At 33.7% G+C, this 27,206-nt stretch overlaps 4 protein-coding genes across 8 annotated transcripts; 2 read left to right on the top strand and 2 right to left on the bottom strand.

Moving 5' to 3' along the window:
• Positions 1 to 1,436: 1,436 nt before the first annotated feature.
• LOC125053908 (zinc finger protein 436-like) lies at positions 1,437 to 21,340 on the bottom strand. 5 transcript variants are annotated; one of them, XM_047655525.1, is made up of 15 exons: positions 21,012 to 21,340; positions 20,017 to 20,169; positions 19,435 to 19,590; positions 18,081 to 18,323; positions 14,921 to 15,196; positions 11,950 to 12,139; positions 10,132 to 10,309; positions 8,415 to 8,488; positions 7,582 to 7,721; positions 6,282 to 6,446; positions 5,085 to 5,234; positions 4,187 to 4,264; positions 3,557 to 3,622; positions 2,484 to 2,558; positions 1,437 to 1,579 (listed from the first exon to the last, which is right to left on the bottom strand). In XM_047655525.1, the coding sequence occupies exons 1-15, from the start codon at positions 21,147 to 21,149 to the stop codon at positions 1,463 to 1,465; spliced, it is 2,199 nt and encodes a 732-aa protein (XP_047511481.1). In that variant the 5' UTR covers positions 21,150 to 21,340; the 3' UTR covers positions 1,437 to 1,462. The 5 variants fall into 5 exon arrangements, with proteins under 5 accessions (XP_047511481.1, XP_047511480.1, XP_047511479.1 ...); XM_047655524.1 differs by having other exon boundaries at positions 5,085 to 5,252; XM_047655523.1 differs by having other exon boundaries at positions 5,085 to 5,258.
• LOC125053910 (dnaJ homolog subfamily B member 13-like) lies at positions 13,138 to 14,232 on the top strand. The gene has a single exon (XM_047655529.1). The coding sequence runs from the start codon at positions 13,203 to 13,205 to the stop codon at positions 14,220 to 14,222; it is 1,020 nt and encodes a 339-aa protein (XP_047511485.1). The 5' UTR covers positions 13,138 to 13,202; the 3' UTR covers positions 14,223 to 14,232.
• A 1,728-nt stretch (positions 21,341 to 23,068) lies between the features above and the next one.
• LOC125053940 (solute carrier family 35 member G1) lies at positions 23,069 to 25,737 on the top strand. The gene is made up of 2 exons (XM_047655571.1): positions 23,069 to 23,228; positions 23,310 to 25,737. Exon 2 carries the CDS (start codon positions 23,321 to 23,323, stop codon positions 24,353 to 24,355), a length of 1,035 nt encoding a protein of 344 aa, XP_047511527.1. The 5' UTR covers positions 23,069 to 23,228; positions 23,310 to 23,320; the 3' UTR covers positions 24,356 to 25,737.
• A 241-nt stretch (positions 25,738 to 25,978) lies between these two features.
• LOC125053941 (mediator of RNA polymerase II transcription subunit 21) lies at positions 25,979 to 26,978 on the bottom strand. The gene is made up of 3 exons (XM_047655573.1): positions 26,791 to 26,978; positions 26,424 to 26,702; positions 25,979 to 26,277 (listed from the first exon to the last, which is right to left on the bottom strand). Exons 1-3 carry the CDS (start codon positions 26,830 to 26,832, stop codon positions 26,152 to 26,154), a joined length of 447 nt encoding a protein of 148 aa, XP_047511529.1. The 5' UTR covers positions 26,833 to 26,978; the 3' UTR covers positions 25,979 to 26,151.
• Between the last annotated feature and the right edge of the window lie 228 nt (positions 26,979 to 27,206).

Consider the following 27,206-nt stretch of genomic DNA (forward strand, 5'->3'; position numbering starts at 1 on the left):
TTAATAGCATTTGACGATTAGGATTATAGTTTTGACTTTTATTTTTAATGATTGTAAGTAATTAATGATTTTAATTATAATTTAATATTTACAAAGATGTTTTATTGCACGAACCTCTGAACCTAGAAATTGGTTGGCCATTGCTTAATATTAAGGAACTTTGTCCCTTATTGAAAAACAAACCAGTTGATACTTTTTTAGTACTCAACTGTCTATTACAACGTAAATAGGTACAATAAGACAGAAAGAGACAAAAGAATTTAAAGATATATGTATATTGTATATATAGCATTAAACCTAGATACAACTTTACTAAAATATATCACCGCACGTATTACTCTAAGGGCGAACGCAGGTAATCTAAATTTTTAATAGGACCAGAGCCCACGATGGCCAAGACCTTAAGGGTAAAATTTTTCACAACTAAAGCGAAGCCCGCGCACTCTTACGTGTAGTAATGAGCATGAACAGTAGTGCTATTGAATCACTTGCCAGTTGATTTTAGGCTTTTGGATTAAATTGGCGTTCATATTTTTGCACGGTAATTAATTATTCGTCCGAATCCTTCGTGATCAACGCTGACGCAGGACAACTTTAGACTGATGACGCGCAGGTTAGCTAGTGGGAGCGTGGATTCGCGAGAATGCGCGCGCACCAGTAAGAAGTAGAAGAAATGTGTGCGTTGCGCTGTAGAGTTAAGCTTGAACTTAACATAGCAAATGTTCAGTTTTGTAATGACGCTTCGACTCTGCTCTAGTATAAATTGACCCTTATTATTTTGTTGCTGAAAGTTTCTTTGTGTATATCCAACACAGGTAAGAACAACCAGCGACTAGTTTTTTGATTGTGGTTACTTGTGCAGGTGACATAGTAAGGGTGTGTCAAAAAGTACCATTATAGTATAAAGTTCTTTTTTATATTTTCTTCAGGATAACTTTAGAAATCGCATAATCCATTACCGGAGACTAAGGTTACTACCCCCTGCCAGACACCCCTTAACTGTAATATCGTTATAGTATGAAACCCAAATTTTATGTTTCTTCGGGGCCTATAAAAATGTTACCTCAAAAGCCAGCCTTATCTTGCTAGATACATTGAGAGTCCCCGATGTTAGTGCGAGCGCGAGGTAGCAACTGTTCAAACGGGTGCGAGTGAGAGAGCGCTTACACGTAATACATCTAAATACTGAGGGTATTTGCTAATAACTTTAGTAGAGCTGTTACACAGAACTCATACTTGTATCAATCGCGCGTTTTTTAGGTCTGGGCCTCAGATATCTGTTTCATGATCATTCGTCAATCTTAGAGGCAAGTAGTTGATCAGTCTATGTCTGACACACGCCGTCGACTTGACACTGACATATTTATCTATGGTGACTTATTTTTTTTTTGTGTCCGGCCCATGCCCTATTTGAGGGGACTTCAAATAAAACGCAGTTAAAATATATAAAATCTATTTAGAACTAATGGTGTATGGTGTAAACAGCCGGGTGAGGAGGGGGTTGTTGTAAAATAATTCGATGCGCGACGCCATTCAACTCCTGCGCAGACAGGCCTGACACAACCGTGCCATTTTGCAACTGAAAAATATGTCATAAATTAGTATACATAAAATAATTATAATATTTTTTTCTTTCTACGTATGCAAAATACTTCCTCATATCATCGCACTGTATGTAACCGCAATTTTTTATTATTATTTTCGTATATAAAATCGAATACGGTCTAAAAAAAACCTACGGGAAATACCTAGTAGCAGTGGACCCGTTATGGCCTACGAAGGTTTTTGGTAGATGGACTCTTATTCAGTAACAGCGTACGTTGGAGGCGTGATATATTTATTTATTTGTTAATATAGAAATAATAATAATATTAGTGACACGAAGATGTGCAGCGTTTTTGTCGAAAGGGAGAGAGCGATTGAGACCGATTGACAGAGAAAGGCGAATTACATTATAGAAATTAAATTTTTTAAATTAAAATTCCGTAAATAGAATTTATGAAATATTAGTATTTTATATTTTATGCAAAATAATTTATTGAAATCTTAAATGACGAATTGTAAATTAAAATGACACGTGTTTTTATTATCGAAGAAATAAATTTAATTTATAATTTGTATTAATTTTCGACATTTAATATTTAATGACAATTAAATTCCTTAAATTCCTAACATATCTTCCTTTTTCCCTCCCTCTAAGTCTCGGAAATCTAAAGTTTTAGATTTGTGTAAATATGAACAAGAGTTAAAAATTAGTTTGCCAAAGCAGTTTCACTTCTGACATGTGTACTTTGTACGCACGCACTTTTTTTTTACTTAGCCTACCTTTTTAAGTACCAACATGAATGAAAATCTAAATTTTTAATTTTTCTTTATATTTTCCAATTTTCCGTAAGAGTTCAAAGAATAAATTTAAATAAAATTACTCGAATTGGTCGAGTTTTGCGATACATTTTTATTTATATGGATTTCATTTTAATTACCTGTAATATGTTTGGTAACATCGTTTGACAGGAAGATGACGCCACGTGCAACTGCTCTTGTTGCATTCCGACCGCCTTTTAGAGACAAAAACATCATATTAATTCACCAGAAACTAATTTCGTTATTAATTTGTTGCTATATATTAAATATTCACTTCCAAAATTAGCCTAATCTTAATCAAACTAATGTAATAAATGTAATCATAGTACTCGTATTAATACAATTAAGAAATACATCCGAGCTGGTGCTTTTCTCGCTCAATGAATAAGTATACAGCGAGGAGATTCTGCCACAGGGACCAAACTTGAAAATAAATAAATTTGTTGAATTTTTCTATAAATCAATTTTTAATTAACATTATTATTACTATGTAGGTTAAGAATATTGTAAATACTGTATATTTGTGTGTTTCAATTTTGAAATATTGTAATTTAATTTTATACATATTTATGTTATATCTTTGTTTTTTATTTTTTATTAAAGACAATTCACACCAATTGACTTAGTCCCATGCTAAGCTGGTGAAGCTTGTGTTATGGGTACTAGGCAACGGATATACATACATATTATAGATAGATAGACATATAAATACATAATTAAACACCCAAGACCTAAGCACAACACCAAATGCTCATCACATCGATGTCCGTCTCAGCCGGGGATCGAACCCGGGACCCATGGCTTCGCAGTCAGGGGTACTAACCACTAGACCAATGAGTCGTCAATCTAGACAAACCATTTGAAGCCCAATTATAATCAAACGAGAGATTTAGTACACTATTAAAAAAATGAAGAGGATATTTCTAAAAAACATTTTGCTACGCTAAAATCGCAAAACCAAAGGTTTCACCAGGGAAGAGAAAGAGATGTCTCTTGCCTGACGAGCTAAAAAAAGATAGTGGAGAAGATTGGAAGGAACATGCTCAAGATAAAGAGATGGAGTCAGTTGAAGGAGAGATACTCTATAAGAGGTCCTTAAAAAAATTCTATAAAATTTTAAGTGTGTGTGTATCTTTTGTAAAGATCAACACAAAACAAGTCGTATTTGGATATGGGAATCCAGTATACTTACATGTAATTGAATGGGCTGCTGATGCGGTTGTAATTGTATTGTTTGTACCTGAAGTTGCTGGGGTTGCTATAACAAAAAAATAACTGAATTATATAAAAAAAAATATATAGTTAAAATGTATGCTATCGCTTAGGTTATATGTAAATGAGTGAATAAAGACTTACACAAATCCACTTTAATGAACAACAATAAGACCCTGAACAGAAGAGACACATTTTTGAGTCTGTTTTATTGTTTTTTTTAAATAATAGGTGATGGAAAAGTTTTGTCACACATAGTATTATTCGCCAATAAAAAACTCTAATCCTGTTGAAGTTTGGACGGGCTTACCTCAAGACATCGAATTAAAAAACATCGTGGCTCAGATAATTAAAACAGTAATCCCTTCTATAACGCGGTAAACCCGATCCGCATTATAGGAATTCGCGTTAACGCGAAGCACGGATTTAGACAGGTGGTACGCAAAACAAATTATGAACTAGACAAATCATAAATTACACACTACAGAAATATAACTTGGGAAATATCCGCGTTATATGAAGGAAGGAAATTGAAGGTAAAGGTGACGAAACACGCGTTAATCGAAAACGCGTTATAGGGAGATTATTGTATATCACATTAATAACTTACCGTGTTGATATGTTGGTGTGTTTGTTGCAATTGAAGAGATTGGACGGACGATATTACTGGATAAGGCTGTTGGACATTCTGTAACAAATATATTGTATCAAGAGATAGAAATGGCGGCCTATATCAGAAGACAACCTGACTAGAAAAAAATGTTTTTGTAGTAATCATTTTTCATAAAAATCGTAATATCTCTCACACAGACACTTCTTTCTTTCATTCATTTTTCTTTATAGATATAATGTGTAAACTCCATGTAACGTCTCTCGATTTTACGAAAAACCCCTTAAAGCGTCGAAATCACTCGGCTTTGGTTGGTTTAGCTTGTCTTCCATACAATGATACACTCTACATAGCATTACACCCAACTTCAATAACGACAATTAAATATTAATAAGACTGTTTAAGTTGCCGAAATTAGTTAAAACTGCGGAGCTGTGTAAGTTGTTCTGTCGCTTTATTGTCCTAACGAGAAATAAACTCGACTGTCGTTACTCGTCATACGTAGTAACTTTCCAAGAAATCCCTTCTTTCTTTTTCACAAATTGCGTATGCTTGCATGTGCTTTATCACGAAGATGCCTCAATATCGCAAGATATGAATACAATCTAACTACTAGCACAGTACAAAAATAACAGACAACGCAATAGCATTCAAATATGAAGTTTTTCTGAAATTACTAACACTAGTATGAAATAAACTTTTTTTTTTATAATTTTTCTTTCCATTTAACGGCATCTCTTTGTAACGTCAAAATAGTCACAGTTCCTTGAGTGTCGTTATATAGAGTTTATACTGTATTATATTTATTCACGCACTAGGATTTTAACCCTCGGCCTTGGAATTGAGATTGGCACACTTTGTAATACTTGTACTACAGCTTTGAGTAATTTGTAAATACCTGTATGTGTTGATGAATCGGGAGGGTGAGTTGTTGAACGACTTGCTGCTGTACTTGCTGCGGCTGAACTTGCAACAGTTGCTGTATCTGCGGTTGCTGTTGTTGTTGCTGTTGTTGATGCTGTTGTTGTTGCTGCTGTTGTTGCTGCTGCTGTTGTTGCTGCTGTTGCTGTTGCTGAGATTCAAAGATACACAATGAGAACGAATAAATCTTAAATAAATATTACTTTTTATTAATAATTATATGAATTTGTGAAAGCAATGGAGATAGATGGAGCAGAATTCCATTGTTTATTACAACGACAATTGCAACAAAAAAGATAAAAACTTCTTGCATTAACAATTTATGAATTAACGTGTACATAATATGTTATTATATCGAAAAGAAAAATTTCAATAAAATCCTTTGTATTATACGAAATAATGTTAATTGAGTGATATTAATTCAATTCAAAGTTTGCAATTTTTCATCAAAGTTTTCATACTACGATATAAAAAATTTAAACTTCAGTTCAATTAGTTGATCACTATGTTCATTCCCATACTCCTCCGAAACGGCTCGACCGATTCTTATGAAATTTTTTATGCATATTCAGTAAGTTTGAGAATCGGCTACTATCTATCATTCAATCCCCTCATCAAACGCCTAAGTAATAAGGAGTGTAAACCACAAAACTTTTTTTTATTTTTTAGACAATGTTTTTTGTTTTTATTTTTTTATGACACAACAAACAAAAATACATACAACTCCTAATTTTCACCCCTCTACGATCAACCCTATTTTTATGTAGTTATTTTTACTGAACTTAAAAAAAAAATTCCTTATAATAATATACATGGCAAAACAAACGTTTGCCGGGTCAGCTAGTTTTTTTTATAATATTGCAAAACAAACATGTTAGGGCATTTAGGAAAAATAGCTGAGTCATTAAAACGGCTCATTGGTCTAGTGGTTAGTACCCCTGACTGCGAATCCATGGGTCCCGGGTTCGATCCCCGGCTGAGACAAACATCGATGTGATGAGCATTTGGTGTTGTGCTTAGGTCTTGGGTGTTTAAATATGTCTATCTATCTATAATATGTATGTATATCCGTTGCCTAGTACCCATAACACAAGCTTCACCAGCTTAGCATGAGACTAGGTCAATTGGTGTGAATTGTCCAATTAAAAAAAAAAATACATTAAAAAAAACTCACCCTTAACGCATACATTTTCTCCGATCCGTCGGAATTGAAGACGCACATTTGCACATGACTCAGCAAGTGCTTCTTCAAACTATGCAAGTACATGTAACTCTTCACACATAGGCCGCACTTGAAGCGCCGCTGTCCACACTCAGTTCGTATAAGGGCTTGCGTTTCCTATACAGTAAATCTTTATAATGTCATTCGTTACAACGAACAAATAACTTGTATAATATGTAATAATTTATTTGATTTAACCGAATACATTAATTCTTCTCTCCCTATAACGCACCCTCTACATAACGAATAAAAAGCCTCGGTCCCTAGAAATTCGTTATAAAGAGTGTATGTATTTTAAATAAAACCTTTTTAGTCATATTTCAATTTTTTTAAGTAATTTGTATAAATTAATTAAAAAGAAATCAGTAGCGCACAACTTTTTAGTTCTGAGCCTCAGATGTCTGTTTCATGATCTAATAGGCAAGTAGATGGACAGCCTCCTGTGTCTGACACACGCCGACTTTTTGGGTCTAAGACAAGTCGGTTTCCTCACGATGTTTTCCTACACCGTTCGAGCGCATGTTAAACGCGCACATAGAAATAAAGTCCATTGGTGCACAGCCGGGGATCGAACCTACGACCTCAGGGATGAGAGTCGCACGCTGAAGCCACTAGGCCAACACTGCTTATATAAATATATAACTATGGTTAAGAGTAGAATTAGGACACAATACCGATAATTCAGTCTTTTAACTGATACCGCCCATGAACACTCATATTGCCAGAGGGCTCGCAAATGCGTTGCCGGCCTTTTAAAAATTGGTACGCTCTTTTCTTATAGGACCTTAAGTCGCATTGCTTTGGAAATACTTCAGTGGGCAGCTGGTTCCACATAGTGTAATACGGACGTCCGATAAAGAAACTCCTCTGAACACTCTCAATGGCAAATGCGGTAGAAGATGCAGAGAAACCCCACATCTCTTCGCAACGCCAAGGCATCAAGATGCTCGGAAAGTGACTGGTGTTGTTTACATTACAGGCAGTCCTCGTACTTACGTCATGTTAGGTTCTCGAAATACGCGAATTAAGTCGAGACATAATTTTTCGTATGTTTACATGTAAAACTCAAGGGTTAGGTTAGAATACTATACTTGACGCTGGCTAATGCACAAATCGTGCCAGAGCCATTTAAAAAAAACGACGTAAGTCGAGGACTGCCTGTATCACTGTTTTTTATACATGATGTCCCTGATCGTGACTTTTTAATACTTATTTGTTTTAGTATAAATAGTATATTCAGTGAAAAAAATACCTGATCCTTCTTAGCAGGAGCTTCCAATTCCTCTGTTTCTTCTTCATTATTTTCGTCTCTTTCATCAGTCTTCTCTGCTTCGATGGTCTCTTCTGGCTTACTCCCTTGCGCTTTCACATTTTTCTTTGATGCACCAGATGCTATGTTTTATAAAATTTAAATATGTCATTAATAATTCAGCATTTTTTAATGAAACAATTTTGAATTCCCCGGGACTTGAATACAGGACCCAGAGATGAACAGTATATTTTTTGTTTTGGACAATTCTCACCAATTGACCTAGTCCCATACTAAGCTGGTGAAGCTTGTGTTATGGGTACTAGGCAACGGATATACATACATATTATAGATGTATAGACATATAAATACATATTTAAACACCCAAGACCTAAGCACAACACCAAATGCTCATCACATCGATGTTTGTCTCAGCCGGGGATCGAACCCGGGACCCATGGATTCACAGTCAGGGGTACTAACCAATGAGCCGTCAAAGTTAGACGTAAGATTTTGAATCGATGAAAAGAATTTAACTGCAATGTAAACTCTTTATAACGTCAGTCGTTATAGCAGAAAACTCTCTATAACGTAAAAAGCTAAATTTTATTTGGTTTAACCCAATGCCCATACATTACTTCTTCCCTCCCTATAACGAATAAAAATGCTCGGACCCTTGTAATTCGTTATAAAGAGTTTACACTGTATTTTGGAATTTGTATAATTGTGTGCCTATCACTTTTTTTTTAAAGATTGTATCCTTTTAAGATCGCATTCGTTACTTAAGATAGTAATTCAATAATAAATAAATAAAATGGCATTATTAAATCAATTACCGGCATGTTTATTTGTGTGTAATCGAAGTTCCGTCCGAGACTTGCAGGTTTTGAGACAGATGGGACACACTAATCTGTAAGAATAAATACAATTAAAATAATATTTCAAAAACAAAATATTCTCACGCATTTTTAACCTAGGTTTTATTAACGGCATACCATTGATATATAAAAAACCCAAGATGCACAATCAACGTCTAAAAAACGTCCTCAAAAAATGAGCGCAACATTCTAAATTGTGCGCTCATTTCAAATAGTCTCGCGTCTAATAAGTGGAGTCGATGTTATTTATTTGTGTTTTTTTTTATAAATAAATTTATGTACTTTTGAACTTTTTTGTGGGTAGTTTTTGACAAATATATTTACTAACAAATTATTTTTTAATTGAAAGAAAAAACTTTTTAACCGGATTAAAGTTATGTATTATTATAAATTTACAACTATTTAACATCCAACACCTTTTGTCTTTAGTCACCGTGACCACGCACGCTGTAAAGCACCCGAAAAGTCGGATAAATTTAAAATTATGTTAAATAGTTGTAAATAAAAAAGTAATGTTCGACTCCACTCAATACCTTGTCCTACCGACCACGGTCGGTCGTAAAATTTTATTGCTTTAAGTACGTATACACTGCGTTGTAATAACAACTTTAAGCAATTCGCGTAAGGTTGATTTTGCAATAATATATGCTTGTAACATATACTGTTATAGACATACTGTTATAGAAAATGACAGAAATAGTGTTTCGGGACACTTTCGAGCGTTACTTTTATTCGAGACTGTGCATCTTGGGTTTTTTATATATCAATGCGGCATACAAATATTTTCGCCAATTCTTTACTCTATGGAGTCTTTGCTTCATATCAGCCTTGCGATTCTGTAACTCACTTTTCGAACTCTCACAGCGGTTTTCGCAGCGGCGGTCGCGCTCAAATCAGTCGTGAAGCTGTCATTTTACGATTTGGCATTCTGATAAACAAACTACAAGCTCCCTTCGCTTGTCAAGACGTAATGTGAAATTGCTTAACAGAATACGATGAGATTCCAAAAATGACGTGAGTGACGAAGGGAGCGTTGTTAGTGCGAGGTGAACGGATTAACAGAATCGCACGGCTGTGGTTGCGTCGGCTTTGGCGCGTTTTGATTTATCGAACAAACGAGAGTTAGACCGGTATTCCATTGTTTATTACAACAACAATTGCAGCAAAAAAGATAATACTCCTTGCTTTAACGAGTATATGTTATTATATCGAAAAAAAATGTTCAATTAAATCCTTTGTACTATACAAAATAATGATAAGTGTTAATAAAGGGGCCTCATAGCCTAGCGGTCTTATTAAGTGGCAGCTAGGTGAGGGGTACCGGGTTCGATTCCCGGTTCGAGGGCAAGTTTTAATTTAATTTAAATTTGTTCTCGGCCTTTGGGAGGGTTGTGCGGTACAAATGGGGCTGGCTAATGCACAAACCGTGCCAAAGCCATTTAAAAAAAAAGTGTTAATAATTCTATTCAATTCATTAACGTATGCAACTTTTCATCAATGTTTTCTTATGACGTTAAATTGTCGCCTGTAAAACAACTTATTATATAATATTTTTAGAGAATATAATGACAAAAACTGCTTACTCTTCGCACAAACAAAGAAATTTTCTATTTTTTTTAATAAAAATCCTTGAATAAATAAAATATAATTGGTTAAACGAATAAGTAAAACTTACTTTTTATGTCCCGTATGTATCAGCAAGTGATTATTTCTCGCAGATGACGTTGTGAACTTCGCTGAACACAATTTACAGCTGTACGGCTTCTCGCCCGTGTGCGTTCTACGGTGGTATATTAGGGCCGATTGTTGGGCAAATCTTCGATCACAATATTGACATTCGAAGGGTCTTTCACCTGAAAAAAAAATGTGTGCGTGTACCAGGTGTACACACGTAAGAAGTGAAACTTCTTTATGACCTTATTTTTCGAAAAATGATCTACTATATCATGCAACTTTACAGAAATTGGTTAAATAAAGTTAAATTAGATAAAGTTTAACAAAAGGCTTTTATTATCATAGACATGAATACAAATACAATTATTTCATTTTAACTTATTACTGTACTACTATGTAGTACTAAGATTATTACAGAATTTCATTAATTGTAATAGAATTATTAGTATTACTATCATTGTCATCGTTATTATATATTTTTGTTACTAATGGCTTCGAATCTCTTCGGATCAACCGTGGTAGGGACAAGAAAAAGATGGCGCGTAACCGAAAAATGTGACAAATGTGTGTAAATTTTTTTCCAACGCCGATAAAGAAGTTTGACTTCAAAAAGCAACATGGCGCGTAACCTGCTACAAAATTTCTCCCATACGTCGATAAAGTTTCACTTCAAAAGATGGCGCGTAACGGAAAAATGTGACGCGTAACGAAAAAATGTTACACTAAATTTTTTTTCCAACCCCGATAAAGAAGTTTCACTTCAAAAAGTGCGTTCGTACAAAGTAAGTCAGAAGTGAAACATAAATAAAATAAAAAGTAAATTAATTATTACTAAGTTATGTGCAAATGTCTTGTGCAAATTTGGAGAATGCCATGAAATTTTTTGAAGAAAATGATCCTAATTTTAAGAGAAGTTTCAACGTTGATAACAAAATTTGTGCAGCCTATCAGTGCCAAGATCTGTATGATAGCAAGAAGAGAGAAGCGAAGCCATCTAGAATTGATAGTTTCTTTAAGCCAAAACTTTAATTTATTATTTATCAGTACATATTTTGATTACATATTAAATTTTTATAATCTTAATATATATAAATTACGTGTCACGTTGTTTGTCCGCTATGGACTCCTAAACTACCGAACCGATATCAATCAAATTTGCACACCGTGTGTAGTTTGATCCAACTTAAAAGATAGGATAGCTTACATCTCAATTTATACCCGCAATATTATTTTATTGCAAAATATTTGTTTATTACTTGATAGTCACAATTCTAACAGATGGCGCTGTATTGAAAGTACCAACGTTTCACATAAGCTACAATTTAATGGCATAACCACCAAAAAAGCATGGTGGTCCCCATGACTGGTGCTCCTACCGTTTCCATTGAATAGTTTACTACTATATAATATAACAAAAACCTTAGCCACGCTTGGCCGGTCTGCTAGTTATTATAATTTAAAATTAATACCAAAATATATATATAAATAACTATCAATTTCATAAGTGCATATACATATAATTATTTTAAAAACTTACTATGTATATCTTTTGTTATAAATGCAGTTTTTCTTTAATTGAGAGTCTGTGAGGAACCTAACCCTTGAGTTTTACATGTAAACCTACGAAAAAATATGTCTCGACTTTACGTCGATTTACGTCGCGTATTTCGAGAACCTAACATGCCGTAAGTACGAGGACTCGTGTACATTAATACACGTAAAGTGAATTAAAGCAATTAAAAAACTTGTTTTGTGTACATTACACGGTCAAATATTATTAATTTAAATTATTATTTAATTATGCAAATAAAATAACTACCTGTGTGTATGCGCATGTGCGCATTAAGCTTCGACACTTCATAGAAGGCTTTATTGCAAATATTGCACACGTGATTTTTTATACCGCGATGTTTCTTCATGTGCTGGCATAACGTTGAATGGCGACGGAACGCCTTATTACATTCTGAACACTTTAGTGGTTTTTCACCGGTGTGTAGGCGGAAATGTACCTGTAATAGAGAAAGAAGTAAGACAATGCTTTCTCTGTTTTTCGTAGGGAAGAAACCTGCCTGGCGGTCAACCAGTAGGCCTAGGTACCGCTAGATCGACAGAGTGGAAAACAATTCCTATTTCCGAACCAAATCGCCTTAGGGTCGGTCAAGAAAAGAGCGTATCAATTTTAAAAAGACGGCAACGCACTCGCGAGCCCTCTGGCATTGAGTGTCCATGGGCACCGGTATCACTTAACATTCGATGAGCCTCCTGCCCGTTTGCCCCGTTGTATAAAAAAGGACCTGTTGCAAGTGAAAGCCAATTGGGAAGAAGAGGCACAGAACAGGAAGCACTGGAAGATTTTCGTTTCCGAGACCAAGACACTTTTGGGTTATTAAATATTAAATTAAATTCAACCTTGTTACAGTGCTACCTACTTTTCTTGGCCGGTGACTGAAATTGGTACTACCGTCGCCATTTTGAAATGTCAAACTGACATTGTCAGTGAGCTCTCAAATATAATTCATAATTGTATCTGACCAACATCTAATAAAAATGCCAAAGTTATAATTAGATATTATATTAATAGTACACTAATAAGATATTATAGTAATTAGATATTATATTAATAGTACACTAATAAGATATTATAGTAATTAGATATTATATTAATAGTACACTAATAAGATATTATAGTAATTAGATATTATATTAATAGTAACAAAACCTATCATTTAAGTTGTTCCTAAGTTTGTGTCACATTTATTTAAGCCTAGAACTGTATTTTCTACCAGTAAACATTGTTTTATTAAGACATTCCAATAAGTTATTAAGTTATCCTTCAAATGATTTCCCTTATTATGGTTAATATTTATGTACTGGCAACACTAATATCCAGAACAGCGACGCTCTTACCGGCGAAGAAAACATGCGGCGCTATACAATATAGTCTTAAAAAAAATAAAAATAAAAAAATTTTTTGGGTATAAATTAAATACTTTTCCAATAGATGACATCTATACACATCTTTGATGACAACGTCAAATAGTCAATCATTTATTTAATACTTTTATAGCAAAAATGGGATTCGATTATTATGGTATACTAGGCGTGAAGCGTTCATGCAGCCAATTGGAGATCAAAAAGGCATACCGAAGGCTCGCCTTAAAATACAATCCCGAAAGATACGACAATGACGAAAACATGCGCCGAATATTCGCCCTCATCGGCGAAGCTTACGAGGTATTAGTCGACCATAAACACAGAGCAGTTTACGACCAGTACGGAGAAGAAGGCCTGAAGAAGGGAGTACCAGGGCCCCACGAATACATCCAGCCTTACTCCTACCATGGAGAACCTATACGGACCTTCGAAGAGTTCTTTGGCACGACAAATCCATACGCAGATCTTCTAGACTACTATGAAGACCCCCCACCAATGTTCGATTCCCCCCTCGGGAAGGGTTACAAAGAAAAAGACCCTACAATAGTCAGACCTCTTGCTTTATCCCTTGAGGAGGTCTACAAAGGCGGCTTGAAGAAGATGAAAATACAACGCCTAGTTTTCACAGACGAAACATGTTCCGAGCTGAAGCTGCGAGAAAAAGTCCTATCAATTCCCATAAAACCAGGCATTTATCCAAACACAGAGGTCCGTTTCAAGGAGGAAGGCGATCAAGGACCAACAAGGATTCCAGCAGATGTCATCTTCATAACAGAAGATAGACCACACGAGCGCTTTGTCAGGTCAGGGCTGAGCGACCTCCTAATGGTTCGTACTGTTACATTGCAGGAAGCATTGTGCGGTTTTATGATAGACATCAGAACTTTGGATGACAGAATCTTGCACATAAAAATCTCTGATGTGGTAACACCTGCGTATGAGAAGATCTTAGAAGACGAAGGGTTGCCCGTACCCGTATGCCCTAACAAAGCGAAGGGTAATTTGATAATACGTTTTCAAATAGTGTTCCCAGATTACTTGTCCAAACGTACCAAGAAGGCATTTGAGGAAGCCTTCAAAGTCAGGGAGGAGGAAGATGAGAAATTTGCTAAATTGAAATGTGGTACTTTGTCTACGACTTCTTTCTATAAACTATGATCATACAGTATTATCTCTTTGAATTCTGTTAAGGGAGCGTTCAAGTATTACGTCACGCAATTTTTGGAGACGAGATTAACGTTTTACAAAAGAAACCCCCCCCCCCCCCCAAATTCGTTACGTAATACTTTAACGCTCCCGTAACCTTGTTTAGCACGCTCTTTAAGGTTTAAGTTTTCATTTAGTTTAGGTTATTATTGTTATTTTTTAATCTTTTTAGTTATTATTAATTTTTAGTTTTGTGTTTGTTGTTAATTTTTTCCTTTGATAGATTAGGCTCTTTCCGTATCACCTCGACGTCCGTCGTTCCACAACTGAGCGTTTTCTAAGGCAGTTTATGTCGCGCACCACCACTATGTGGAATCAGCTGCCCACGGAAGTATTTCCGAACCAATTCGACTTAAGGTCCCTTCAAGAAAAGAGCGTACCAATTCTTAAAAGACCGGCAACGCACTTGCGAGCCTTCTGGCATTGTGAGTGTCCATGGGCGGCGGTATCACTTAACATCAGGTGAGCCTCCTGCCCGTTTGTCTCCTTTTACATAAAAAAAAGCACTTACCTTCTATTATAATTATTGATATGTATATAATATTTTTTTAGGCATACACATTGTTTTAGAACTTATAAATAAATAAAATATGTGCATATTTACATCGGGCTCTTTCAGGCAGAGAAATTTTGGACTTATATAAACTTACCTTCAAATCAGTAGGATTATAGAATGTCTTGGAACACACAGCGCAGGTAAATGGTCTTTCCCCCCTATGTCGGGCCATGTGGGACCTCAAGGCGTAACCGCTGAAGAACCGCTTCTCGCACACCGTACACTGATGGCTCTTCTGCTCAAAGTGTGTCTGCCTGTGTCTGTATAGTAATGTCTTTGTTTGGAAGGTCCGTTGGCAGACAGAGCAAGTTGGCTGCTTAGGTGGGCGCTGTTCGTGTGTGCGCATGTGCATTTTCAACATACCTGGACCCTGTAATGTTTCAATCAATAAGTCGTCATAGTCGTAGAATAGTGACGGATCTGACAAATAGTAAACTTTACAGCCATTTCAAAATATTATAATCATTTTAGTTTTTGTCATAAATATTGAAGTGAAACTTCTTTATCGGGGTTGGAAAAAAATTTTGTGTAACATTTTTTCGTTACGCGTCACATTTTTCGGTTACGCGTCACATGTTTCGGTTACGCGTCACATTTGACCGTTACGCGCGTCTTTTTCTTGTCCCTACCAGGGTTGATTCAAAGAGATTCTAAACCATTAATAACAAAAATGTATAATAACTATAACAATGATACTAAAAATTCTATTACAATTTATGAAATTCTGTAATAATCTTAGTGGTAATAAAGTAAAATGAAATAATTGTATTATTTGTATTCAAGTCTGTGATATTAAAAGCCTTTTGTTAAACTTTATCTAATTTAACTTTATTTAACCAATTTCTGTAAAGTTAGTTGCATATAGATAATTTTTCGAAAAATAAGGTCATAAAGAAGTTTCACTTCTAACGTGTGTACACTAGTACACGCACATTTTTTTTAATTCATATTCTGTTATTATGAAAATTGGCATACAAGCATAGAAAAGGGTCTGTTTTGAAACAAAATAAAAATAATAACAATAAATTACATAGTTTTCTAGAAAAATCACATGTTTCTTTCAAAGCAGTCACTTTACCGACTGATTAATTTGAAATTCTAAACACAGAATTTTTATTTTAATGTAGAAGTAATATTGGCAATGTAGTATCCAAAATGGACATTGTTCTATGATCATCACGAAGTACTCTTTCTATGAGTTTGACAATGGATTAAATATATTTATTTATTAAATCATTCGTCTCACTTTATTTGTTACTAGCTGGTGCCCGCGACTTCGTCTGCTCAGCATTAAAATAATATTTGTCCAAATTATGCAGCGTGAAAGACATATTTTATCTACTTTAAATAACAGAAGCGATAAAAGTATCTATTGTCATTTAGGAATCTATTTATTACTACCAAATGTGCATTTGAAATAAATTATCAATTTTTATTATAGTTCATTATTTTAGCTATAATGGCTTACACATAAGATATATGCTGAGGCAGGCTTTTTTGTAGGATTATTTAAGATAAACATTTTCATCATACATTACATATGTGTAACTCTAGCGGTTTTGGCAGCGTACGCCAGAATAGCTCGCAGATGGTAGATGTTTTCCTACTGACTTGATATTTTGGACCACTCACACAATGTCTTTACAAATTGTAGCCTATGTGTTATTCTGATGTTTAAGCTATATTATTGTAAAGTTTAAATAAAATCCACTCAGTAGTTTTTACGTGAAAGAGTAACAAACATCCATTCATACAAACTTTCGCGTTTATATTAGTAGGATTTAATTAATTCCAAAATGTTGTAAAAATATTTTAAGGTAATATTTTAATTAATCTTTATATATATAATTCTACTGTACATGTGTATATCATTGAACTCCTCTTAAACGGCGGGACCGATTTCAATGAATTTTTTGTATGCGTTTGGGTGGCACCCCGGATGATTTAGATTCACAGATCAGCCCGGCAGATGGCGCTGCAGGCGGTACTTTCATACTTTGTTTAATATCATTACGCTTGAATTATAATGCAGGACAAATGTTTGAACTTTTTTGTATATTATGTTTCTATCTTTGGCTATATAATTAGTATAATTGTTTTTTGTTATATATAAGTTTTGTTAGCTGTAGGAGTACGAAATAAATAAAAGAATGGCTATTAAGAGTTGCAGAGTTCTTTGTCAGTTTGACTTATCATTTGGAACACGCATGGTACTCTGATGATGGAAGGTAATGTATATCATAAATTTCAATGTACAGGTATTGTAATGTACATATATTTAATTTTTGAAGTTATACTTCTTTAGGCGCGTTATGAAAAATTTATGAGAGTGAAATTTTACGATGCGCGCGCACCGTGACACAAAATAAACAGAATGAAGTTGCCCACGGAAGATGCTACTGCATTGGACATAATTTAAAAACAACATTCGAATAATAATAGAATTTATGTTACACTTAATGTAAGAGAATAATAATAAATATTTATTTATTTGAATGCAATCAAAAACTATTTTTAATAATGCCAAAGAAGTATAACTTCTTACGCTCGTACATACGTACACGCACCCTTTTTTTATATATATTACTTATTTTTTTTAAATTACAATAACTTGCTTTAACATAACGATGAGCTTGCAGATGGCAAACATTTTGTAAGAAACTTTGGTGATTTAAAATAGTGACGGAGATTTTATTGCCAGTTCTTCTCGTCCGTTATACGCCCTCGATTTGAGAACTGGCAATACATGTAACTTTTTTTGTGACGTTCATAAGTGTACATTAAATTACCTACATTAATCTTAATATATATAAATTACGTGTCACGTTGTTTGTCCGCTATGGACTCCTAAATTACCGAACCGATATCAATCGCATTTGCACACCGTGTGTAGTTTGATCCAACTTAAAAGATAGGATAGCTTACATCTCAATTTATACCCGCAATATTATTTTATTGCAAAATATTTGTTTATGATTTGATAGTCACAATTCTAACAGATGGCGCTGTGTTGAAAGTACCAACGTTTCATATAAGCTACAATTTAATGGCATAACCACCAAAAAAGCATTGTGGTCCCCATGACTGGTGTTCTCCTACCGTTTCCCTTGAATAGTTTGCTAATATGTCATATAACAAAAACCTTAGCCACAGCAACGCTTGGCCGGTCTGCTAGTAAATTATATTTTTTACCGCCTATGGACACACGCTGCCAGACTCGAGTGCGTTGCCGACCTATAAATTTATTTAATCACCTTAAAAGTCCTATCACAAATGGGGCACTTTGGCGGCTTCTTGCAGTTCGCCTTGATCCAATTTGTATGTGATTTCAGGTGCTGCTTCAACCACCTCGCGTGTTTAAACTCCTTGTGACAGAGGTTACACACGTGGCGACCGGCTGCCGTCGTGGTGGACTGGAACACCACCATTTGGAGATAGTTCTCCTCGTCAGAGTTGAGGGCTTCATCTTCTTTTGGCTGGTCTGGGATTGTTTGCAGCTGAAAACAAAGAAATAAGAAGGTAAGAAAAGAAAGAAATATATAACATGGTGACAATAAAAACGAAACAATATACATACATACACACATGCAAGCAAAATTAAAAAAAAAACAGAATTAAAGATAATGTAATTAATTTTTTTTTTCAAAATAAAATAAGTTTTGTACTCTTAGACCTTTTTTTAAAATTAATTACACTTGCCTGGAAGAAATCACCAAGTAGTGATTATGCCACCCATTACAGTATACTATGGTTTTTAAGTTTATTTTGTTCTAGTGTGTACAATAATGTGTAAATAAATTATATTTTAAGATCAAACATGTGTTTAGTTTATGCAATACACAATTTCACCTTTGGTGAGTACAAAATTTGAAGATATATATCCTCCTCTTTAAATAAATTATGTGGTTTATCGCCTACTGAGATATGAACTTACATTTTACATCACAAACAAGCTATGCCTTATAAATTTTTTACCCTTAAAATTATATTAGTAAATGTTTAAAAGTTAAGTAAAGTATGTATATTTTGACAGGCAATTGTAGTCTCTATATACATATGGAAGCTGTCTCATCATTTATTAGAAAATATTACACTCTTTAACAGTGGCGTAACAATAGGGCAGGGCTGGCAAAATGCCAGGGGCCCCCGACCCAATAGGGTCCCCCTAAAGAGATATTATGTTCTATGGATGAATGTGAGGTTTCCAATACGCATTGGGCTAGCGTAGGGACTACAGACCATTCCCTCTCGCCTAAGAGAGGAGGCTTATGGTTATTAGTGGGACATATACATAGTGTAAAAAATCTCAAACTATTAAATTTAAACTGAGTACAACGTGACAATTTTTCCTGATAGGGCCCCATCTAAAGAATTTGCCACGGGCCCCAGACGGTATAGTTACGCCACTGCTCTTTAACTACTAAAGTGTGACTTTCAAATTGTGTTTACCCTATGATGAAACCAGTTTACTTTAGTAGAAACTGTTAAAATGAGACTTATTTATTTTTATAATTAAAGGGGTTAGGTAATTCTTCAGACCCTTTGTCAACGAATCCAAAACTCACCCCATTCACCACAAAACCGTGAACAATATAAAAAATTGTGTACCTTATCTATATCAAAATCCTCTTTCTGCAGTATTTCCTGTGTTACATCAGTAGTGTCAGTGTTATCAAAGAATCCATCCAAAATATTCTGATTACTATTTAAGCTAGGCACTTCGATGAATTGTATGTATGATGATGTTTCTATATGATCCTGTAACTATTACATGATGACATTAATTTGCATGCTTGTAGGTTAAGTACACTATAATATTACTTATTTTTGGAGGCAGTACAGTATTGTACCACCTAGCTCCTAACAAGTACTTTGTGGATAAGATTTTTTAGTGATAAATTGCTGAGCCGAGCCTTACTAAAGATGTCACGGAAAAGTTCTTTTCCCTTCTTCTGCCTTGAATGTAATACTAGCACTAAGTGTAAATTTAGAAGCATTTTTTACAATCATTGTGTTACTTAAATGAATAAGTAATATTTTGACTTGATTCTGAATTGAATACTATATAACTCCAAATAGCGATAGGAATTCCAACTTCAATATTGAGTTTAAGTACCACGCGATCCTTATTATATCGCGAAAATTACAGCCCATTGCATTAATTATTATCTAAGCAAGTCATTAAAATACCTGATCCTTTTGCAACCCCCCTTCTTCTTGCCTCTTCTGTTCCTGGAGCATGACGTCATTCCTCTCTATCGACTCCTTGAATGTGTAGCATCTTGAGATCTGATGTACACATTGAAGACATAATTGCTTTGGTAAGCCATCGTCGATCGCGACCTGCGATTTGTATATTTTTTTAGTATTTTTTTTATATTTTCACTCGCCGTTGTGATCACTTCTTTTTTACTGAATATACGGAAAAAAAATTAATTAAAAAATAATTACTGTATTTAATAATTTCATTAGTGCAAGTGCTAATTAAAAAGCATTTAAGAGCAAATATAGTTGAAATTTTTTGAAGACCTATTGAATACCTGCATATATTACAGTGAAATTTATTTAGTGGACTGTAAATTCTTAAAGAAAATGGATTATACTTAATAGGTAACTGACCTATCTTGATAACCTAAAGAAAAGAACGGACGAAAAGGACTAATTTTGTGTATTATTAATTAAATACTTGAAGAATCTAATTTAATTCGAACTCGGTTCTAGTACCAGTTTTCTACGACGTCTATTTAGAAATATAAAAGTTATTTTGATAGAGCAATCTTTAAAATAACAATAATAACAATAACTTTCTTATACAATCGAGTACAAGAACAATAAACAATTATGGAAAAGTCAATACATGTTGGAAGCTTAATCCGGGAATCAAAAAATCTACTATTTTTAAAACGCCCATCATTGCACCTCAATATATCTAGGTACAAATATTATTTTTTTATCTCACTCACCCCTTATGAGGTACCTAAGGTAAGAAGAGGACAGATGAATATTTCACAATCGAATTCCTAGAATATTATGCACAAAAGAGAAACTTGAAATGACGCTATCCCATGATTTCTAAACAAAGATGACTCGAGAAGTATGAACGAGTAAGATATGCCTTTGCGTAAGTGTGAAAGAGACAACAACATGCCCCAAAATGCCTATCACTGTTAAATTTGTCATCTCACCTGCACTTTAGATATCCCCATCAACATCGTCGCCGTCAGCTGCTCGAATAATGGTCTCATATCCTTTTTAATTTGCAAACAGGCACGACAAATTTTATCAAAATTATATTTTTGCCCTTTTTTCTCCGTAGCAGCCATATTGTTAAGGATTGTCCTTATTGTCCAAGGTTCACAAAACACACAAATAAATTCCTACTGTGTCACCATACATTTATTGTAATAAACATAAGAATATACATTACACTTTAATTTGAAATAAAACTTTTTACAAAATATATATTTAGAAATGAATTCGCACGCAAGCAAGATAGACACATGCTCGAAGTAATCGAAACGGGTGGGGAATGGCGATTGGACAAAAGCTGAACGAACAAAACAGCATTAGTAGTCAATACCTGCGAGAGAAACAAAGACAGGTATACTGTTATCGACCTATATCGGTCTTATTCTTTTTGCTCCTTACGTAATAATAATTATTGTTACTTTTCGACTTGCGTTCTAAACATAATTAATAAAGATGAATAAATAATGGGATCGTGGTTCAATGGGATTTACAAGTGACATTCAAGAAGTTTCTTTTTATTTTTTTTATTTTATAGAAGACTTTGTTGAGGTGCTTATAGATGAGCTTTTATAAACATTTAAGTAGGTACCTGGGGCCTAGGTTTAAGACTTTATGTTTGTATAGTTAATTTTTTTTATTTGTTTCATTATTATTTTATTTATTACGTAATATTATCAGCCTATTAAAATATAATCGTTAAAAGTTATAACATAGTTCTTGGTTTATGATCTGTAATGTTATAATATAGACCATAGGGACTCAACATTTATTTTGTCCGACATATTACAAAATCGCATCAATAATAGGTAATTATATCCTTAATACATAGCGCGAGAGCATAGAACACTTATACCTATAGTTTCCAGTTTCCACTTTCCGAATTCCGACTGCGGCGTATTAAAATTTCAATTTAACCCACAAATTTTTAATTTCAGTTTAGTAGATGTAGGGGAAGCCCGGGCAAGGAGCATAGTGCGGGCAAGAAGAATAACTGTTTTTTCCATAAATCTAAAATATATATCGCTTTGGCAATTTTTTTAGTCGTTTCACATGCAACCGACGATGCCAGTTCGACAGTTCAACCAAAACAATACGCGAGTGCATTTAATGTTAAAAAAGTAAATAATAAATATCATTGTTTTGTTATGATTTTTGTGAAGGTTTGTACATTAAGTTTTTGTATTTGTCATCTTATGAAATGTTTTATTTAGCCTATTGCACGTTTATCAAAGTATTACTTATTTGTAATCGTTACTTTTTGTTTACCTACTAAAATGGTTTCAAGTCTTCAAGTTTTTTCTAATATTAGCGTGTTGGGCAAAACGGACAGGTATTATTGTATAGAAATCAGAGGTATAGACGTCAAATCCCGTCAAAACTGAGCAAGGCGCATTAAAATTTCAGAACGCAAATAATAAGTCCAAAATTTCAGAGTTAGCAAGCCTGAGCAAGACTAAAACTAAAAAAACCCTCAGTCAAACAACCGAACAAATGTGCGCTGACAAATACACTGAGTAAAAATAATAAATACAAGATTGGATTCAGTGTAATCGATGCAGAAGTTGGGCCCATGAAGACTGCAATTTTTATGTAGGAGTTGGCAGCTATGATGAATACGAAGACTGATTAATTTATTCAACATTGTCCTCTTTGCCCTTGAGGCGGATAATTGATAGTTTTGCCCGGGCTTCCCCTAGACTTAACTGAAATATTGCTTGATATTCTCATAGGTTTTTGCTGATCATATTTTTATTTCAGATCATCTAACTAAACATAGAAATAATAAAGCTGACACATGACTGATTTTTTTTATTTTATTCCCGAATTTTCAAGAATCAACTTCGGCTACCATTGAAAATATCGACCATCAAGGCATCACTGATGATCAGCATTCAGCTTGACAGGTCTAAAAAGTGATAATAAAAATTACTCTACGATTATCTTTGTAGTCTGTGGTGTTATTATTGTTCTTAACTTATTACGACTGTAAGTAATCTGTGATTATTGTCGATAGGTTTTGGGAATTGGAACTTAGGGAGTGTTATGAATTATTTAAAAATTTCTACAAAATAGAAATTTAAGTAATGAATCAATTCAGATAATATGAAGCCTGTAAAGTACCTTTAAAATAAATCGACAACGTTTTTCGCCTTTCTAAGTACATATTATGATTGTTTTAAACCGAGTAATACATTTATAGTAGAACTTAAAAATACTGAAAATATATTGTTTCAGAAAAAGAGTTATGCCGGAGCATTTGGAACTTCAGCATCTTGTAGATTTATCGGTTGGAAGCGATGAAACCTTGCCAAACCTTCTCGAGAATAAACGACCTTTGATAAAGCGATGTCCATACATTGGTTTACTCTTGGCCACATTATCTTCGCTTTTCTTTTCATTATGTTCGGTAATAGTGAAAAGCCTAGTTAACATAGATCCAATCCAACTGGCAATGTTTCGTTTTATTGGTGTCTTATTGCCGACTGTGCCCATTGTTATTTACACTGAACAACCAATATTTCCACAAGGCAAGCGATTACTACTTATACTACGATCTATTGTTGGCACCATAGGACTAATGTTAAGCTTCTACGCTTTTCGGAATATGCCATTGGCGGATGCTTCAGTGATAGTTTTCTCAGTACCCGTGTTTGTTGCATTGTTCGCTCGAGTATTTTTAAAAGAGCCATGTGGTATTTGGAATACAATTTCCATAATATTAACTCTAGTAGGTGTAATACTAATCACTCATCCTCCATTTATATTTGGTGATGAAAAAGTTGAAAGCAATGAAAATTATGATAGTTTACGAGGTGCCATTGCAGCATTTGTCTCCACAATATTTGGGGCAAATGCTTATGTGTTGTTACGAGTACTTAAAGGTTTACATTTCTCTGTTATTATGACGAATTTTGGTGCTATTGCTATATTACAAACATTATTTGTTTCTGTGGTATTTGGCACTTTGTGTATGCCAAATTGTGGTACAGAACGGCTTCTAGTTGTATGCCTAGCTTTATTTAGTTATTTAGGACAAATTCTACTCACTATGTCTCTGCAAATGGAGCAAGCTGGCCCAGTTGCTATTGCCAGATCTGCAGATATAGTGTTTGCTTTTCTTTGGCAAGTAATGTTTTTTGATGAAATACCAAGTAAATATTCAGTTTGTGGAGCTGTCTTAGTTCTTTTGTCAGTATTATTAGTAGGTTTACGTAAATGGGCTTTAGCCCTCCCAGCTGAGTCACAGTTAAGAAAAATGTTAGGAGTTTTGGCACAATAAAAATTCTTATACTTTATATTTTTCATACATTAAAATTACATATTCTAATGGTGTCTTTTGAAGCCTTAGTATAAACATATTGTTGTTCCATTTTAGTAGTTGAAGTATGTATATAGATTGTAGGCCTAGATAATGTTTATAATTTTAAATTTAGTTCCTTCTAGTCAGTCATGAAGTGATATTTTAAATTAGTTTAAACTAATATAACAAATTTGTTTATTACATATTGTTAACAATTTCCATTTATTAAAATACTGATATGTTATGATTCTTATAAGTTCTCTAGTAAAAAATACTCCAAAGACTGTTAAATAAACACAATGTATAGTTTAAATTAACAAGCAGTGTGCCGATGGGATGATGAACATTGTAAAGACATGGAATGTATCCCTATACCAAAATTAAATCATTACTGTAGTGTAAATAGGTATTGCATCATTAACTTAGGATGGAACTTTTATATGATTATACTTTATTTTAACATAATTTTTTAATAATGCAAAAAACATATTTATTTACCATCATATTAAAATGGTATATGTAAACTTTGCTTGCACTTTGCTAGTTTTTTTTAAATTTAATATGTGGTAAGTTTGCACTGCAACAAACTATGCAATAATAATTTGATTCCATTATTTAAATTAGATTATAGTATTGTTACTTATATTTAATGTTAATTGCATCAAAGTTAAGTAGGCATAAACTTATAAGCTGGAGTTATGTAATTCATGTTAGGAAAATGTTTTTAGTGTAGTCATGCAATAATTAGATCTGACTACACTTGTGGGCTCAAATTTCTTTTGTAAGGTGGATTGAATATATTAAGATCAGTAAAAGGATTCTTACAATTGAAAATTAAGTGCTTGATTAAATATAAGCTAGGCATCTAGTTAATACCTACCATTTTGTGTTCCTTGTTGGCCTTATCTTGCATGTCTAGGTTGTGTGCGCACCATGATTATCAAGCTTAAAAACTATATTCTTGTATTTGAATAACAACTAAAAATAGCACAGGCCCAAAAACTCCTGATTATTGAAGTAAATAGAATTTTTCATCTTAATTTTGTATTTATTAAATATTATCATCACTCATTAAATAGATGACATGGTTAAGCGGATATAAAATAAAAAGGTTTAACATGCACATTTTTGTATCTCTATTAATTTACAATCAATATTTTACATACTATTAAAATGAAAGTTATCATAGTAACAATGTAATTTAGAATAAATATACAACTAGTCACAAAAGCTTTACTGTTTTTATTGCGCTATTAAATATTTAAGAATTGTTTTATTATAATAGATCATCAAACTATTTAGAAAATATTGTGATATTTTTTTCTCACCTATGTAATGAGTTCTATTGCTTATTAAATAAGTAAAAAAAATCAAATTGTTGTTTTACTTTATTTATGACAATACCCAATAACCATCTTTTGTTTTGTATACTATCCCAGTTTTATGTAGGCACATACCACACATGGACAATGTTTATTCTAACACATATTTTATAACAGAAGTCAACCCTGTATATATTTCATGACAACACTGCAAAAAAATTGAACTTAGATTTTATTCTCATTCTATCTAAACATGATACTAAATATGACATAAGCTAAGTTTAACTCAACCAACAAACTTAATTGTTTAAGACCTCATGGAATACTGTTTATAAATGCCTAAAAATATTTATTTTTCTATTTTAAAAATGTATTTGTTAAATTGAGTGTTACTTTTATCATAACAAAATGGTATTTTTATCATTGACGGTACCATCCGTCATAATTTATCTCCTATAACTGAGGTTTTGAGTCCTTCTCTAAAATTTGTGCTGGATTCTGCATATCCAGTTGACATTGGGCAATATCACTAAGAGCACCTTGAATTTTTTCTAACAATATTTCTCCTTGGCGGACTACCTGCAACAAAATAATGGATTAGAGGTTTAAAATATATAATAGTTCTATTGGTTTTAGAGCAATCAGTAAGAGCTAAACAAGGTGATTAGCACCTAATGTTTTTCAAATTTCTCAAGACAAAAAAGAACCAACTAAAATGTATTTACCTCTTCTAATTGTTCTGCAGCTTCTTTATTCTCAGCCTCTAAACGCCTCAAACTTTGAACCTGTAGTTCTGTTGAACTTTCTTCACTTGGAAGTGATTCAATAAGAGTGTCAATATCTTTAGCACAACGTGAGATCAATGTTGCAAATAGAACAGCATAGTCTTCTTGACTCTGTTGTTGCTGTGGGGTTTGTGAACCGCTGCGATCAAAACCAGGGAATTTGCTTGGAGTCGAGAATTGTTGTAAGACACCAATACTGTTGCAAAAGTACTCTGCTTGCTGTAACAAAATAATTTATAGCGTTCAGATTTTACTCAAGCCAAATAGACTCAAATTATTTTGTATTAGACTACTACACTGCCACTACCTGATTAATTGTGTCTTGTAATTGAGTCAAACGGTCTGCCATTTTTGCATAAATTATTGAATTTCAACGTAATAACTCAAGTTCTGGTAATAAAACAACTAATTAATTAAATTTATTAAAGCACTTATTAATTGTTTTCTTGTTTCATAAATTTCTGATTTTAACTTGTTTCGAGATGTTGGACATATGTCAGTGTCACATACAGTGTTTAGTTGCCAATTGTCACAAAATATTGATTTGAAAATTGACTAAGACGTTCATAGGTTTATTAAAATTTTAAAAGATGGCGCTACGAAGTTGAAAAATATAAATTAAATGCTCTTATCTTAATATATATATTTCTTGTGTGCGTGTGTATGTGACTGAACTCCTCCTAAACGACTGGACCGATTTTGATGAAATTTTTTGTGTGTGGG

Source organism: Pieris napi, chromosome 11, assembly GCF_905475465.1.
Source record: "Pieris napi chromosome 11, ilPieNapi1.2, whole genome shotgun sequence".
Taxonomy (NCBI): domain Eukaryota; kingdom Metazoa; phylum Arthropoda; class Insecta; order Lepidoptera; family Pieridae; genus Pieris; species Pieris napi.

Bases quoted from the DNA above. Each gene is read 5' to 3' on its own strand.
- LOC125053910 (XM_047655529.1), top strand. From the start codon at position 13,203: ATGGGATTCGATTATTATGGTATACTAGGCGTGAAGCGTTCATGCAGC.
- LOC125053908 (XM_047655523.1), bottom strand. From the start codon at position 21,149: ATGGCTGCTACGGAGAAAAAAGGGCAAAAATATAATTTTGATAAAATT. The intron at 6,447-7,581 runs GTATTTTTTTCA...TTTACTGTATAG, and splicing joins CTCCTGCTAAGAAGGATCAG to GAAACGCAAGCCCTTATACG. The intron at 4,265-5,084 runs GTATTTACAAAT...TATTTGTTACAG, and splicing joins CGATTCATCAACACATACAG to AATGTCCAACAGCCTTATCC.
- LOC125053940 (XM_047655571.1), top strand. From the start codon at position 23,321: ATGCCGGAGCATTTGGAACTTCAGCATCTTGTAGATTTATCGGTTGGA.
- LOC125053941 (XM_047655573.1), bottom strand. From the start codon at position 26,832: ATGGCAGACCGTTTGACTCAATTACAAGACACAATTAATCAG. The intron at 26,703-26,790 runs GTAGTGGCAGTG...ATTTTGTTACAG, and splicing joins TACAAGACACAATTAATCAG to CAAGCAGAGTACTTTTGCAA. The intron at 26,278-26,423 runs GTAAATACATTT...ATTTTGTTGCAG, and splicing joins CTGCAGAACAATTAGAAGAG to GTAGTCCGCCAAGGAGAAAT.